This window comes from Elaeis guineensis, chromosome 11 (assembly GCF_000442705.2).
Source record: "Elaeis guineensis isolate ETL-2024a chromosome 11, EG11, whole genome shotgun sequence".
Classification (NCBI taxonomy): domain Eukaryota; kingdom Viridiplantae; phylum Streptophyta; class Magnoliopsida; order Arecales; family Arecaceae; genus Elaeis; species Elaeis guineensis.
The window spans coordinates 8,278,823-8,296,053 of record NC_026003.2 but is presented as its reverse complement, the minus strand read 5'-3'; the positions used below and the strand labels follow the sequence as shown (position 1 = coordinate 8,296,053).

Here is a 17,231-nt window from a genome sequence, read left to right as displayed (position 1 = left end):
GAGTAGAGCAAAAAGGAACTAGTGTTAGTTTCTCTAGGTGGAGGAAGGATTAAGTAATCCTACTGTAGGGTTTTATATGTGGCCGGAGAAATTAAGATCTAGGTTTTCAAGGCTCAATTGGATAGTTCATTATAAGTTTTTTTTTTTTTTGGATATAAAAGGAGACTATTGTGCATAAGCACGATGGTCACCAAATTTATTAATGAGCGAGAGAGTAAAAAGAAGTATAGAAGATAAGAAGAGACCCCCCAATACAAAAGAGAAAAGGAAACCCCAACAACAAACATAATTCAAATTTGAAATTTGAATTTTAAAAAGAGAGAAACATCCGTCAAACTAACAATCCTGAAATTCCAATTTGAAATTTGAATTTCAAAAAGACAGAGACGTCCATCATGCCCCGATGGGGAAGAAGCAAATCTGACCACCAGAGGAGATTGTTGAATCAATTTGTCTCAGAAAAGAAAGGGGGGATCACATCGACGCCTCCTCCACCAAAGTTGCCATGGACAATCGTTCCACCAATACCTCGACGAAGCTAGCAGGGAGGAGTGACTTTCAGTGGAAGGCCCACAGATGAGAAGGGCTGACGAATGCTCCGATCTCGGCATCGAAAGAGAGAAGAGCAGACCAATGCAAGATAAGGGCTGCCAAAGAGAGAGAGGAGAGGAAGGGAGTCCGATAGCATGATTAAAAGAGAAAGGAAAGAGAGACAGAGGAGTGAGGGAGAGAGAGAAAGAAGGGGAGAAAATAGGAGGGTCCTACCGGCGAATGGAGAGGCCGGTGACGTCCTATGAGAGTCTTGAGAGGAAGAGGGAAAACAGTCGTAGTTACCAACGAAAAAAGGCCGATGATGCCCCTCAAACACCCGATAGCAAAGAGAGTAAAGGGAGAGGCTCATTGCGGGGGGTAGGGGGACACCCCGAACACAGTGTTGGTAAAAGGGGAGAGAGAGATTAGGGAAGAGTGCGACTTCCGGCCAGAATTGCAATAGAAATAGAGAGAGAGAAGAAGAGGTATAGAAGAAAAGGAGAGAGAGAGAGGAGACAGAAAGAGAGAGGGGGTTCTGGCGGCATGGTGATGCCGTCTAGCTGAGGAGGGCAGGAGATGCCGGAGAAGATCTCCACGAAGAGAGCTGAGGCGGGCCGGCAATGCCCCTCGAAAGAACCGACAAGGGGTGAGGGGCTTTTCGGTGGGAGAACGAGGAGCAGAGGAATCTCAACACTGAGGGGGTGGAGAAACGGCGCAAGGCAATGCCGGCCAGCTGTCGCAAACAGATCGTCACCAAGGGGGACCTAGGAAAGTCGGCGACGTCCTATGAAAAAAGACTGGTAGGGTGATGGATTAAAGGGGGGAGGGAGAGAGGGAGAGAGAGAGCTCGACAGTCGGCCGTTGGAAGAAGAAAATATCGGAAGAGGTCTCAGAGCTCGAAGAGAAAGGGAGGAAAGAAAAAACTCAAAGCTCCTCTTCTTTGGCCAGAGAAAGGGGGCAAAGGGGTCCGACTAGCGATGCCCCGCAACGCCCCGCAAAAGTTCGAAGAGGAAGGGCGAAGATTCTCGAGGATTCCGGCGAGAAAAGACGGGCAATGCTCCCCCTTGGGTTTCAGCAATTTAATGTATGTAGATTTAAACAAGCAACAATAACTTTCGGATCTGAATAGTCATATAGTATAGAGTAAGTATTGCACTCTCTGCTCATATTGAAATCAACAAGTATTCCAATATGGTGATTAAATACAAGAAAGAAAGCATATACTCAAAGATCTTCTCATACTTGACATGCTGATAAAAAGCAATGGTCTTGAAAGTCAACTTATGATGAAAGGTGGGAAGAAAGGAGAGGATGAAAGGAGATCAAGGGAAAGTAAAGAGGCAAATGAGGGCCTTGTGCTCTAATACCAAATTGATGCACAACAATTTAGAATGATATGCATTTTGTGGTAGGACCCTAGGCATAGGATAGTTTGGGTTTAAAGCAGTTTATTACTTGCTGTCCAACTCCTAAGAATAGGGCAACAAAGAACTGGTATTAATTTTCTAGGTGATATAACCCTATTGTAGGGTTTATGTTTGAAGGATCATAGGAATTGCCAAGAACTAGGGTTTTCAAGGCTCTATTAAATAGTTCACTACAAGGTTATAATCAGATATCAGCGATTCAATGCACATAGATCTAAACAGGCAGCAATAACTTTCAGATCCGAGCAATCGAGTAATAGGGATAAGAATTGCAATCCCTACTGATATTAAAATCAACAAATATTTCAACAATACATCCCCTTGCAACAGCTTTTACTTCATACTTTTTGTTCATGCAAGACTCTGGTTGAAGCTGATGTGGCTGAGGATGAACGCCGATCTGGAAATCGAGATGCCAAAAGAGACCTACAAGAGAAGTCCACACACGTCGGAGGTTCTCCGTTGGGGACCCTCCATGCTTAAGTCAGCGGGAGCTTGAGAACAGTAGAAAAGGGAGAGAAGGAAAGGGCAAAGTGCTATAGATGTTTTCTTTCTGGAGTTAAGCTTACCTCGAGGATCTCTTTGTTACCTCTTTATATAGAGCGGTATCGTAGGCTGTTCTGTCGGAACCCGATAAACCGTTAGGCTAGGCCATGATTTGTCAAGCTATTAAATGGAGAATCTACCCACTAACCTGCAAATTAGATGTTGTTAGTCATAGGTAGTGGCTCTGTTCTAACAATCTGTTAGGAGATTCCTATTGATTGGTGACTGAATAGGCTGATGGCTCAGGTCGACACACAGTCGAGGCCTCAGCTCGGATGTGTCAGCATTGGTGTCAATCATGGGACCTCATCCCGCATGGTCGGCGGAATTCTGATCTTGGGGTTGAGAGGCACTCGAGCAAGTGGTTGGACGGAAGCCGACGGGATCATTGCATCCTAGCGCTCCATGGCAGCCTTGATGAATCATCGGTTAGAGTCATCAGCACTAGACCGATTACCAAGTTGGTGGTGGCATGTTGATGTCCTCAGCATATGGCTGAGGATGATGTCGGGGAGTAAATCCAATGAAGTCATCCGTTGCGCTATCAGGACATCCGGATAGCATTTGTGGTTTGGAGTCCGCCTCGGTATTTCCGCAATCCGAAGATGATGTCAAGGATGAGTCTTAAGGACAATGGCCGAGGTAGTATAACCCCATAACATTTTTCATCATACATTCTCTTGCAACAGACCCTTTCTTGATTCTTAATAGACTCAACAAAAACTTAGAAAGTTCCTAGTTGGAGTCATCTAGGACTATTACAAATATTGAAAGAAATCCCTCAAAAGTCTCACTAATTTACCCGCCATTTGACCACTAGTAGGACTGTTTAAAGGTTTTGGTTACTGTAGTGTATACTGTTCATGCTACACTGACATGAATAGTAGTTCCAAGATACTTTTCTATCTAAAACACATCAATTAATGAAAGAACCAAAATACATAAATTACACCTAAATAATTGTTAAACCAAATAAAATTAGAAAAGAAGCTTAGATTATTGGACTTTTGTGGACTACTTTCTGGATCCAAAGGATGCTCCCACATCAACAACCCAAATGACAAGCTAAATACAGTGTGTATTTATACATGGTACATTGCATGCTTGCTCATGTACAAAATGCATAAAAATACTACTGAACAAATGACGTCCCAATTAGATAATTTCACAAGTTATCTTATGCTCTCCAGATTTACTGTTTAATTGGCAATTCACATCATGAGGTTATCGAAACATGAATTTTTGAATTAGAAATGTTCTAGGCACATAGCATACAGTAAGATGGAGATCCATATGAATGGGTGATGAAAGTAGTTGGGAAGGATCAATGAGTAGTAGATCGCCGTAATGGGTGCTTTAGAAAGGATCAACTGTATAGCTTATCATGACATTGGGTCAACAAGTTATTTTGTCCTGGGTAAGGGTGCTGTATGACAATGATTTCTGTCAGTTGTGTTATAAAAAACTAAACCATAAGGATAATCTCTTACTCCTCCAAAGAGGAAGAATTTATACGTGATCTTTGGTGATTCAGAAAAAGAACATCTAATATCATGGTAAAACATTAACAAAAGATTATTGTCGCACTTGAGAATAAAAGGCCACATAATTTAGTTTTGAAGGAGAAAATAGATTATCATACTTTAGGAGAAATCTTCTGCATGGCTAGAGGAACAGATAATGAGAATCTAAAAGAAAGAGAAAAGAAGAAAAGATGAAGAGGATAGGAGAGATTTTGTAAATTAAAAAAGAAGTGGATCATCTTATTTGGGGATCTCTTACATGTATCCTCGAGGGGCAATTTAGCTTGGTCCACTCCTGTACAATCATTTGTTTTTTCATCCCTTCTACTCCTTGCTATAATGGGGAGATTTACATTTAAGATGTAGTGATCTGAAGGGCTTATGTTTATACATTTCTTTGCATAATGAAATCTGTCACCATTTTCATCATTATATACAATAGAATCTCATCTTGCAATTCCAAAAGTAGCCTTGCATTGAAGCAGATTGTTGATTAGGACCTAATGGAATGAGATAGTGCGTGATGGTTTCTAGCAATTTTTTTCTTTTTTGTTTTAGGGATGGGGGGGGGGGGTGGGGGATAAACACATATGCACGCACAGAAAAAGACAAGAATCATATGAATCCCCATAATCACCCTATAGTTTGAATTTTGGTCAAAGTTTCATATAGTTATTAGCAAGGTTTTAAATCTCATGGGATGGAGGTGTTCCGGTTTCTCCATGAACGGGACGGCCCAGTATCCCATCCCATCCTGATGGCAGTTCGGTCTGGCATCTTAGTAGATATTATCCATCTCTCTCTCCATCTTCTTTTCTTTCTTTCTTTCTTTTTTCTTTTTTTTTTCTTTCTGAAGAAACTGAGTTTTCTATGGAAATTAGGAATTAATTTTTCTCATTAAGACAACCTACATATATATAGGTACAGAGATTCACATAAACAAGGAATATACAAATCAATATAATCAATCATTGATTCTCTATCAATCAATGTAATTGATTGATTATAATCTGGTTGCCATGTTCTCTACCGATACTATTATGATCCTTTTCTTTAAGAGTGCTACAATGATCCATTTCCATATTTTCGTATTGACCTTCCATATGTCTGCTATGATGATCTATTTTCATATTTCTTCCGTGATCACTTTCATATTTCTTCTGTGATTCTGTTCCACATTTCTTTTTGATCACTTTCCATATTTCTTCTATGATTCTGTTCCATATTTCTTGTTTATCAATGCAAAAGAACTTGTAATTGAAATTGAAGTGCCAGATAGAGAGACTGGTTGTAATTGTAGTGGCGGTCGAATCCATTCATCTGAATACATGCAAAGCTCCTCCTGCATGTTAGCACTTTTACACAAGTCAATAAGCTTAGTGTAGGGAAGAAAATTCTCATCAAATATCACATGTCAAGATATATACACCTTTTGTGTAGAAGGATGGAGACAACAATACCCCTTGTGAAGGGGGCTATAGCCAACAAATACAAGGGAAAAGATCTAGGCTGAAGTTCGTTGGATGTATAATCCATAAATATGGGAAACACCTGCAGCCAAACACTTTTAGAAAAGAGTAATCTGGATTCTTTCCAAACAACCACTTGAAAGGTGAATCAGATTCAAGAACTGATGTAGGTAGTCTGTTGATTAGAAATATTGCTGTAAAGAAGCTTTCAACTCAGAATCTTAATGGCATATTCGCATGAATGAGCATAGTGAGTCCAGTCTCCACAATATGGCGATGTTTTCTTTCTGCAATGCCATTTTGTTCAGGTTGCCTGGGTATAAAATTTGTTGTTTGATCCCACATTTAGCTGAATGTTCAAGAAACTCAGTTTTAGAGAACTTTCCTCCATCACATTGGAAAACTTTGATGGTTTTCTTAAATTGATTTTTGATCGTCCTTTGAAATTTTTGGAAACAACTAAAGAAGTCAGACTTCCTTTTGAGTAGATAAAACCAAGTGAATCTACTGAAATCATCAACAAAAATAGCATAGTACTCAAAATTTTGGACAGATTGAATAGGAGAAGGAGCCCATAAGTCACAATGTATTTTTTGAAAAAGAGAGATAGATCTTTCATTATTCTTGTCAAAAAGAAGTTTACAACTTTTTCCCATTTGACAACTAGCACATAATTGAAGAGGTCGAGTCCAGAAGCAAACTCGAATAACTTCCTTTGAAGCTAAGTTTTCCAAAACACGAGAGTGAGGGTGTTCTAAACACCGTAAGCATTACAAATGCTTGCTCTACTCCATTATATGAAGGCATAAAGCTTCCCCTTCATTGTTCCTTTAGCTAGAACCCTTTGAGTTACTGGACCCTTTATCAGAAAACCAAAAGGTGAGAATTCAAAAATACAAGATGTTTCTTTAGTATATTGACTAACAGACAATAAGTTTTTCTTTAACTCAGGTACCACCAATGCATTATTTAACTCAACAGATCCAATAGATATTAATCCAATATGCATAATAGGAAAAGCGGTACCATCACCAGTGTAAACTCTCATATTACCATGATAAGGATAAATTGAATGAAGTATATCTGGATCAGATGTCATGTGAGATGTTGCAGCAATATCTGCATAGAAGTTTCGATTTTTGTCTTCAGACAAAGTTATTGCAGCAAAGGCTTGAGGCAAATCCTCACTCTGATATGCATGATCAAACCTGTACGAACATTTCAAAGCAGTATGACCATTAATTCCACAAATTTGGCATAGATTATCACCTCGATTACATGTGCAGATTGCTAATTTTTTCTTGAAAATTTTTCTGCTACAATCTTGGATTTGTATTAGTAATCACATTCCTATTGTTACCATCAGTTTGTTGATTAAAACTTCCAGCTTAAATAAAACCTTTGCCTCTTGAATCAAAAGGACTTCCTCTGTAGCTTCTACCTCGACCATCTCTTCCTTTTTGTGCTATAAAAGCATGAGCATAATTTGGTAACTTTGTTTTCTCCTCATCATCTTCTTTCTGCTCAAATTCCTGCAAACCAGTAACATATCGACTAAAGTAAGGATATGGTGGTTTTGACAAACTGCCAAGTTATATGGTTTATAGCGAGATGCTAGAACTCGACATAATTGGAAAACTTTGCCCACATCATCTACAGGCTTTTGTATTGCAGCAAGACCATCACTTGCATTTTTGAATTTCCTGATAACTCATCCAAGGGTTGGGTTCCTTGCTTCTTTGCCATCTGGGTTTTTTTAATTGGGGTCTCCCTTTTCCCTTGGTGGAGGCCAAGAAATCTCTCTCTTCAAGATAATTTGATTTCCTAGGATTTGTGGCAGATGGCTTGATGTTATTGCTTGTTCTGCCATTGCAAAGAAAAAAAAAAAAAAAAGATTACTCAGCAGAAGTCTACCTAATCATGAAGAATGACTTGAAAATTAATTTTTTTCAATAAGACATAACCTATATATATGGTACAGAGATTCACATAAATAAGGAATATACAAATCAATATAATCAGTGATTGATCTCTATCAATCAGTGTAATTGATTGATTATGATCTGGTTGCCATGTTCTCTATTGATATTATATTATGATCCTTTTCCTTAAGAGTACTGTAATGTTCCATTTCCATATTTTGGCATTGACCTTCCATATATTTGCTGTGATGATCATTTCCATAATTGATTGACTATGATCTGGTTGCCATGTTCTCTACCGATACTGTCATGATCCTTTTCCTTAAGAGTACGACAACGATCCATTTCCATATTTTGGTATTGACCTTCCGTATGTCTGCTCTGATGATCTATTTCCATATTTCTTCTGTGATCACTTCCATATTTCTTATGTGATTCTATTCCATATTTCTTCTATGATCACTTTCAATATTTTTTTTGTGATTCTGTTTCATATTTCTTGCTTTATCACTTTCTTCCCTTCTTTTCTTTCTTTTCTCCTACCTTCCTTTTTTTCTTTCATTTTTATTTCCTTTTCTTCTTCTTTCCTTTCATTTTTTCTTTTCTTTATCTTTACTTCCTTCTTTTCTCTTTCTTCTTCTCTCTCCATGGAGTCCTAAATCTATCCTAGCCTTGTTTTTTGATAGGAATAGGACAGGACGGCCAGGATAACCCCCCCCCCCACAGGAAGGTAAAATCTTGGTTATCAGCACTTCTTCAGAAAGAAAGGCAAAAAGGAAAGGTGTAATTGAGCTAATATAGTAATGTGTTAGAAAACATGGCATCTGCCTTGCAGCTGTGTTTAAATGGTTTGCGGGTTCAGTCTAAAAATCCTGATTAAGAGATATTTATTTAAAAATAATCCATATACACATGCAAGCATGGATACAGAGACATAATATACTTTGTGTATGCACATATATGTGATTAAATGTGTATTATAGCATCACAATGAAGACTGTTGGATGTGAAGCTAAACTTTTGCCACTGAACATATGCAAAGCTCCAAATGATCTAGCTCACATATATCAAGAGTCTCATAAAGCGCTCCAAGTATTAAAAAGAGTTAGTACCTTTTACAAGCTTATTAGCTAGCATGTCCATGTAACATTGCTGAATTATGCAAATATGTGATCATATGACTGCAATTCTTCATCTCAGTTATCTGCCTTTTCTGATGAATTTGAATGATTAATGATGTCATGTTAATTTCTGCCAGTTGTGATTACCTTCTTAGGAAATGATAGGCAGGTCAGGGTCATTCACAAGAATGGCCAATGCCGCCGATTTGATTCAACGTAGACAACGCTCAGAATTTCAGTGTAAGCTCTTTTGTTTTCAATTTATATTGCAATTGTTTTCAATAATCAGTCCTTTCAATCTCGTTTTGCAGCAAATATCAAAGATACTCTTTCTGCAGCTGTCAAGGTAAAATGTATTAATAGTCTGCCTCAGCTGGGCAATCATAACAAATCACCATGCAGAATATGTTCTGACCTGATTTTCTGTTTATCCCTTAGTTAATCATGTTAGATATCAAATATCATAACCTCTTCATGTCTTTTGAAGGGATACCCAGATCTCGTACCATCTATACTGACCCTCGCATTAAATGATGCCATGACATATGACAAGGTAAGATTACCATACTTTACTGATCCAAGAAATGGGTTTTTTCTTCCAAATGCTTCAAGTGTATTTCTGGAAAGGACTGATTTCTTAAAACCAAGTCTGTAGGCTACAAAATCTGGGGGTCCAAATGGATCAATCAGTTTAAGGTACGAACTGCACATGCTTGGGAGTCTAAAGTACTTCATTCTAGGTCTTATCCTAGTGAGGTACAGTTACTGAAGATAATTAAACCAGTTTTTTTTTCTTTCCTCTTTTTTTTTTTTTTTTACTTCAAAACAAAGTCCGGAAATCAGCAGACCTGAAAATAGTGGGCTTTCTGCTGCTTTGAATCTCCTAGTGGAAGCAAAAAGGGACATAGATTCTTACTCCAAGGGAGGGCCTATTTCATTTGCAGACCTCATCCAGTTTGCAGGTAAGTTATATCTTTGTGCTGTAGAAATTAATTTAGAGTTCACATTTGGTCTTTTTGTGAGGATTAGTATAAAAACATTTTAAAGAGCGTTAGTTAGTACTTATTTCAGTATAATCCTTGTAGAGTTGTCCTCTCCGATGGCAAAGTAAACTATTTGATATGTTGTAGCTGATATGATAATCTTGCATATTGATGGCCTTGGAGATTTGTTGCTACAGACAAAAGTGGAGAAATTTTGATGGTCCAACCTTGCAATTATTTTCTCAGAATCTTGTCTCCTTTTGATCACCATGCAAAAGAAATTCATTTTATGGTGCAAGGGCAGAATTGAAACTATGGTTTGGTAAAAACAATTAATGGGCCCAGATAAACATGTAGGGGAGCTTAGATGCCACAAACAATCAACATATGTAGCAGGCCAAGGAATTTCCATTGCATTCCTTCACCAGTTCTGGAGCATTTACAATTGCAGAATTGGATATTAAATCTTCAAAATTCTATTAGTGCTAGTATGACATCAATTGCAGTAATATACTCTTCTTAAAGCTTAAACAATTCTGTTCATGACTTGTTCAGATTTAGAGTGTTTCATTCACACTGAGACCTTTGAATTTTGGGAAGTCTGATTATAATAATAATCAAAAGATCAATCATTTGCATACTTTGCATGGATGTCAATATGGTTCACCTGCGCATATAGAGGGAGCGATCTGTCAACACTGAAGCTTTCTAGATATTTTTGCAAATTCTATGTTTCTAGGCTTCCCCAAAGGTCACATGGCCTTGTCTTACATTCATGCAAAGCAAAAGGATAATTATATTTGAGGCCAACATTACTGTCATGGATTAACTTTTTCTTTTTAAGAGAGAAAATGTTCTCACTATAGCAGTAAGAGTTGATTTCTTGTTTACAAAGCATACAACAATTTGCCAAAAATATTTCTTTCAATAATCTAATTTGTTTCTGTTATTTGTGTCCAAAGTTTCACCCAATTTTTGCTGAGAAGGCATTGCTTATTGTAACACCATTTGTATTAGATCTGCCTATTTTGCATCACTTCCATGGTATATGAACCCAACCTCTGCTGATGTATAGCACTTGAATTGTCTGGCCTATTTGAGACTGGAGAGTTATGGGGACTAGAAGCTTTAGCTGCAGGCAGTATTACTCATTTTGAAGACAGTAAACAAAACCACAAAAACAGTTACTGTTCTGTTATAAGTTATCACTCTGCCAGAGTAGTAGGTTTTAAGTGTAAGTTTAGCATATTGTTTACTGACTCCTTGGAAATTTATGTGAATTTAGAAATACAATTCAATTAGTCTAAGACATCTTTCTGGAACAGCACAAGCAGCTGTAAAGAAAACCTTTCTTGATTCTGCAATCCGCAAATGTGGTGGGAACGAAGAGAAGGGGAGATTATTATATACAGCATATGGTTCAAATGGACAGGTCTGTTTCTAGACTGATCCTGCATATATATAAGTTTGTCGTATAATATTAATCATATTATTTTGTTTTTCCAACTTAATGCCAAATCTTTTCAACTAGTATCTCTAGTGATCGTATCAACAGTATTGATGAGACATACTTAAAAGTCAACTCATTTGTTATAGTGTGATGGTACCAAATCATCTTGTCATGGGTACAATACAGTAATTTTTATGTTCTCATTCATATGTTATGATACAATTTTTTAAATTTCTGACCTTGCCAGCGGGGTGACTTGGGATACAAATTTTGTCACAAGTTATTCATCATCTAAATATACTGATGCACAGAAGATAACATTGTTGAGTTCCTGACTGATGTGAAAATGATATGGCTGAAGTTTGGGTGCGAGAATATGCGACTTTCTCTTCAATTGACATTATATATATATATATATATATATATATATATATATGTTGAATTACCATGTTGCAGCACTAAGCCATTTACTGCTGTAAGCAGTTATAGTGAAATGCAGTTAGAGACATCATATTTAGTTGCATCTCTAGGCTGGAACTGATTTAAGGAATCATTTTTTCAGTTAACTGCATTTCTTGGAAAATATGCTGAGCTCATGCACATCAATGCTAGAGTTCAAAGCTTTGTACTATGTGTTCATTTATTTCCTATGCCATCTATGGGTCCTTACTGTTCTTTTACATGAACCTGCAAATCTTACCAAATATTTAGATCATCAAGTTGGTCTTGCATCTGTGTGCATGAAGCACATTATTTTAAGAGTATATGAAAGTATGCTTTCCAGCTAGTAGCAGTATATGGTTATCAAAGTAAGCTTATGTCAGTGACATATTTGCATCTTTTTTTCCACATCAATAGTGGGGCTTGTTTGACAAACAATTTGGGCGAAATGATGCTCAAGATCCTGATCCAGAAGGAAGGATTCCTCGGTGGGATAAGGCTTCTGTCCAGGAAATGAAAGACAAATTCTCTGCTATTGGATTTGGTCCTCGCCAGGTAATTATTTTCCATTAATAGTCACCTAATTGATTTGTTTAGCTAAAATACATAAAAGCATATCTATTTCATAATTTCAGCAGGCCAATTCATAATCTCTTTGTACCATCCACTATGTTGTTGCTTTGAGCCTGGATTACATTGGAGTCACCCCCCACAATATGCAGCTTATGCGACATTTTCAAAAAATTAAAGAGTTAATTTTACTGTTTTATATGCCCAACAATTTTCCATGTATCCAACAATGAACTTGAGAGACACTCGAACTAAATCCAAGAGGATCAAACAGGGAAAGTCATGTAGTTTTTGGCTTGTAAATTTTGTCATTCAATAGGGCCTGCATTTTTAATAACTATTTTTCTATAAAACAATAACATCATATAGATTGTTTAGGATATTCTCCAGAAAATTTGTGCACACTTTTCTTCAGGTTCAGTATTCATAAAGCATGCATGTCATCGTTTAAGCTTATTTCACATATCAATCTCAATATTTTGCATTCATGCAATGCTCTTTTCCCTCGACATATATCATGCACATTATCATTGGAAATGTCCTGAATTTTTCCTAAACCTACAGCAGTTTTGTAAAGTTACTATTCATTGTTGTAACAGTGAGGTTAATTATTTGCAGCTTGCTGTTATGTCTGCATTTCTGGGTCCTGATCAATTGGCTACAGAGAGCCTTTTGGCATCAGATCCAGAAGTTCTTCCATGGGTTGAAAAGTATCAGCGTAGCCGAGAGACTGTGTCACAAACTGATTATGAGGTGAGACCTGCTAATTATCACACACTTGATGACATTTTATATTTGGAGATATTGATACTTCTACTTAAATCTTTTTCAAGGACAATTTATATACACCCACACACGCAGAGACACAATAACCGCAGATGTTCTAATATCTCAAAAAAAGCTGCAACTGCCTCATCCGATCAAACCCATTTCCCTAAGTAAATATTGAATTTATCTCTGATATTAAATCGCATGCTTGTCTCTTGCATTGTTTTTTCTTGTTGTGGCGTAAACAGTGCCCAATTCCATTTATTTGGTTTAGAAGATCCTAATTTTATACTTTGTACTGTCTCACAACTCCGACCACCATCAATAATAAGACAATGGTTTGTTCTGTTAAGCAAGACTTTGGTCCACTCTCAGCTTTGCCAAACAATGCTATTTCCAGGAAATAATTTCTTACAAAGTCACCTTCCAGCGTCCTTTGTTTTGGAATTTTGCTTCTCTTTGATGAAGTCCTGTATTAGACAGAAAAGCTTCATTGAACAACTGCAATATATGATGGCCCATTTGATGATGTTAAACCATAACTTTGTTGGAGCCATTTGTTAACTTCCAAATGAATCTAGGGTGCATTTGGTTCATGAATGGAATCAAAATGGAGTAAAATGGGAGATGGAATGGCCATATTTTCCAACATATTTGGTTCATGACTATAATCGAGATTAGAATTGGAATAGGATTTGAACACTATGGGAGAGTTGGGATTGGGTTGATGCATTCCCATTGCTCCAGATTTGGAATAGGAATGGGACTTCCTCTAACAAAAATGGCCGCAATGGGACTTATTCCCATTACCATCCCAGAGCCCAACTCTCTCCAACCAAACATGCTCTTAAAGGCTGCTCACATTTGAATGGTGCTTGCTCAGCTAAAGGATCCTCTTACTCTTAACCACTGCACTTAATATGTTTCTCTACAACTCAACCATTGCATGCTTATCCGTGCTTTTATTTTTTGCCCTTTCATTGCAGGTTGACCTAATAACAACCCTCACAAAACTGAGCTCCCTTGGCCAACAAATAAACTATGAGGCATATACATACCCAGTGAAAAAGATTGAACTAAGTAAATTGAAACTGTAAGGAGCAGCCAGGGTGCTCAATTTACTAACTCCTGAGACTATGCTTTCAAAAGTCAGTACTTCCCTTGTGCATCTATTCGACATTGGTTGAAAGTTTCGGGCAACTCTCATCACCCTTAAATGCAACTTTGCTGTCTCTAAGCATTTTGTTGTTCCAAAGGAGCCTTGGTGCAAGGAAAGAAGATAGATACAAGACTCCTGGTAATTGTTTGTACCTTATATCAACATAATGTTTTCTTTACATTGTCTTGTCATTATGTCAGAACATTTATATGGCCTTCAGTAGCTATGGTAGTTGTCTGTAATTTTTTATATGTAGTTCATGAGAAAGTGACACCAAGAATCAATTCTTCCAATCAATTTGCAAGACCAGCCATCTTACAGTTTTCTCTGTGTCTTCATTTCCAAATTTGCAGTTTATTTTGTCATAGAAACTGCCTTTAAGAGAACCCGATGTACTCTTATCTCTTTCTAGGAAAACAATTATCTTGTACCATAAGATTATAATCTCTTACATGCAACTATACCAAAGTTTGTTTATGCTGATAGAAAAAACAGATTTTCGTATAACTTATCCAAATAGTTTGACAAATGCTTGTAATTTAACTGTTTGCCGTAATCTCAACCTTAGCTGATTTTTTTTGTAATCCTTTAAAGACTTTTATGATGTGTTGTCCATGTCCACCCAGCTATTATGATAATCAGTATGTCATCCAAATACAAAGTACAAAATCTTCGATAAAAGGCCATAATACCTCACTCCTCAGAAAAAAAGAGGCCGTAATACCTCACTCTCAATTGGACGGAAGTAGCAAGGGTATTGCATTAGCCGAATGGCATAACTAGCAACTAGAATAAGCCTTGTCTTGAAAGCTGTTTTCCATGTGTCTTTGTCATGCATGCATGCCTTGATCTATCTAGTAATACATCAATCTAGGGAAGAGGCACACTTTTTTGGTGATTGGTGATGATTTTGTGTATGATGAGATAACCAATGCCTATCCTTCAGCAACCATCTTTTTTGGCAGTAGCATCACAAGTAAATGATATGGAGAAGTACTAGGTTTAATCAATCCTTCATCTAGGAGATCAGTGATTTGCTGTCTATAATATAGTATGTGCCATGATTTGGTAAAGGAGAATCCCCAGCCAATTGAATTTCATTACTTTGAAAAGATTCAAATCTCTTTAGGGGCCGGCCTAGAATGTCATCTTTCTGCAATGACTTTAAGGCTCTTATTAAGGAACTCATGATTTGTTGTGGTGTATCTGTCTTGCCCAATATTAGTTTTTTTTACAAGCGTTGACCAGCTTGTTAACTTGTATAGCAATCACCAGATCAACATTTGCTTGTGCCTTAGCAATGTCCATCGGAATCTCTTTTTTGTCCTTGATAAAGTAGCATTTTCACTTATTATCATTAGAGAATCGCATTGTAATCCCATAAATATGGGCTCTTAATGATCACCTAACAAACATGTAAAGGAGTCACCTGCAATTACCTCATCAATATAAGTTTCAATTATTGCAAGATGTTGGTGCAAAGTACAGTGAAGAATAGGAATTGTTTTTTATTGAAGATGACGATGCTAGTCAGGCTGAGGTATGAAATCTTGCTTTATTTAAAGAGATTTAAACTCTCTACGGTTCGCAAAGCCCACAATTGGTATGGCATTTTCACCAACAACAAATGCCGCCTTTTGTCTTCCATGCTTTCTCTTCGATAAGCCATCGGAAAACTGCCGTCGCTACGGGTCAAATGTTTTTACAAGAGATGGATTTCAATCATGGAAGAAAGTTAATGATGGACCAAATTGCGCTTTTCTTGGTCATATCGGGAAAGATCCAAATTCCATGCATAGGGAAGCGATAAAAAGTTATCATGATCTAAGAAATTCTTTGCAACATATTGAGAAGACTATTGAAAAACAAACTACTGAGCAAATTACAAGGCATCGATTACAACTCAAAGTTTCAATAGGTGTGGTGAAATGGCTCACATTTCAGGGTTGTACTTTTAGGGGACATGATGAAACTGAAGAATCAAGCAATCGAGGCAACTTTCTTGAACTTGTAAAGCTCTTGGCTTCGTACAATGATGAAGTGGGGCAGTTGTCTCAAGGAATGCACCTCAAAATGCATCCTTTGTTTCTCCAAGGGTTCAAAAGGAGATTCTTTCTATCTTTCGGAGTAAGATACGGAAGTTTATATGGGAGGAGATTGGAGAAGCAAAATTTTGCATCACGATTGATGGAGCTAATGATGTCTTGAGATTTGCTGACAAGGAAGGTTTTATACGTAAAAGGTTCGTTGACCTAGATCACATGAAGGAGACAACATCATCAGCATTGAAGGCAGAGATATGCGACTTTCTTTTACGTCATAGTCTTAACATAAGAGACATTCGAGGTCAAGGGTATGATGGTGCTAGTAATATATGTGGAGAGTTCAATGGATTATAATCTTTATTTGCTAAGGAATGTCCATATATTTGCTTACTACATTCATTGCTTTGCTCATCGACTCCATCTAACATTAGTGGTGGCATCCAAACAAGTTATTTGTATCGAGCAATTTTTCTCATATTTGACACTCATTATCAATTTAGTTGTTTTTTCTTGCAAACGACACGACTAGTTAAGAAATGCTCATACGGCTCACATTGCAGAAATGATTGCCATTAATGAACTAGAAATAGAGAAAGGATAAAGTCAAATTGGTACATTACAACGTGCAGGAGAGACACGGTGGATCTCACATTTGGCTTTCCTTCGCAACTTATTAAAGATGTTTGATGTAACTTGTTCTATTTTGAGTGACATCATTGATAATGGAAATCCTACCCAAAAGCACGAAGCTGATGGCGTTTATGATATGATGATATCTTTTGAGTTTTTATTCATTTTACATCTTATGATGGAGATATCGGATATCACGGACGACCTTAGCAAAGCTTTGCAGCGAAAATCTCAAGATATACTAAATGCATTGCATTTGGTATCAATAACAAAAGCTCTTCTCTAGAAGTTTAGAGAAGATGCATGTGAAACATAATATAGAGATCCCTAATTTGAGTGCTCCATACAAAGCAGGTCGTGGTAGATCTTGCCACCAAAGAAAGAACATTATGATCGAGCATCATTATCGAATTGATGTATTCATTTCCGCTATTGATTCACAAATCCAAGATATGAATGGTAGATTCGGAGAAGATGTGGTGGAGTTACTGAAGCTTAGCTTTGCTTTGGATCCTAGAGATAATTATAAATCATTTCAAGTTGGGGATATTTGTAAATTGGTAAATGATTTCTATCCCGGTGACTTCACATAACATGATAAGCTGCACTTGAAGACTCAAGCAGAACTTTTTGAAGTAGAAGCCCA

At 37.3% G+C, this 17,231-nt stretch overlaps 1 protein-coding gene across 3 annotated transcripts in view; it reads left to right on the top strand.

Moving 5' to 3' along the window:
• The window catches only part of LOC105053549 (thylakoid lumenal 29 kDa protein, chloroplastic), a 15,337-nt gene extending 1,103 nt beyond the window's left edge, over positions 1 to 14,234 (top strand). The window contains exons 3-11 of one of the 3 annotated variants that reach the window (XM_010934762.4): positions 8,695 to 8,779; positions 8,851 to 8,885; positions 9,027 to 9,092; positions 9,195 to 9,235; positions 9,371 to 9,501; positions 10,848 to 10,954; positions 11,831 to 11,968; positions 12,602 to 12,736; positions 13,738 to 14,234. In XM_010934762.4, the coding sequence (XP_010933064.2) occupies positions 8,695 to 8,779; positions 8,851 to 8,885; positions 9,027 to 9,092; positions 9,195 to 9,235; positions 9,371 to 9,501; positions 10,848 to 10,954; positions 11,831 to 11,968; positions 12,602 to 12,736; positions 13,738 to 13,848 (849 nt within the window). In that variant the 3' untranslated portion in view covers positions 13,849 to 14,234. Of the gene's footprint in view, positions 1 to 8,676; positions 8,780 to 8,850; positions 8,886 to 9,026; positions 9,093 to 9,194; positions 9,236 to 9,370; positions 9,502 to 10,847; positions 10,955 to 11,830; positions 11,969 to 12,601; positions 12,737 to 13,737 lie in introns of all 3 variants that reach the window. The other 2 variants (XM_029267157.2, XM_019853610.3) reach the window with 2 other exon arrangements.
• Positions 14,235 to 17,231: the final 2,997 nt, after the last annotated feature.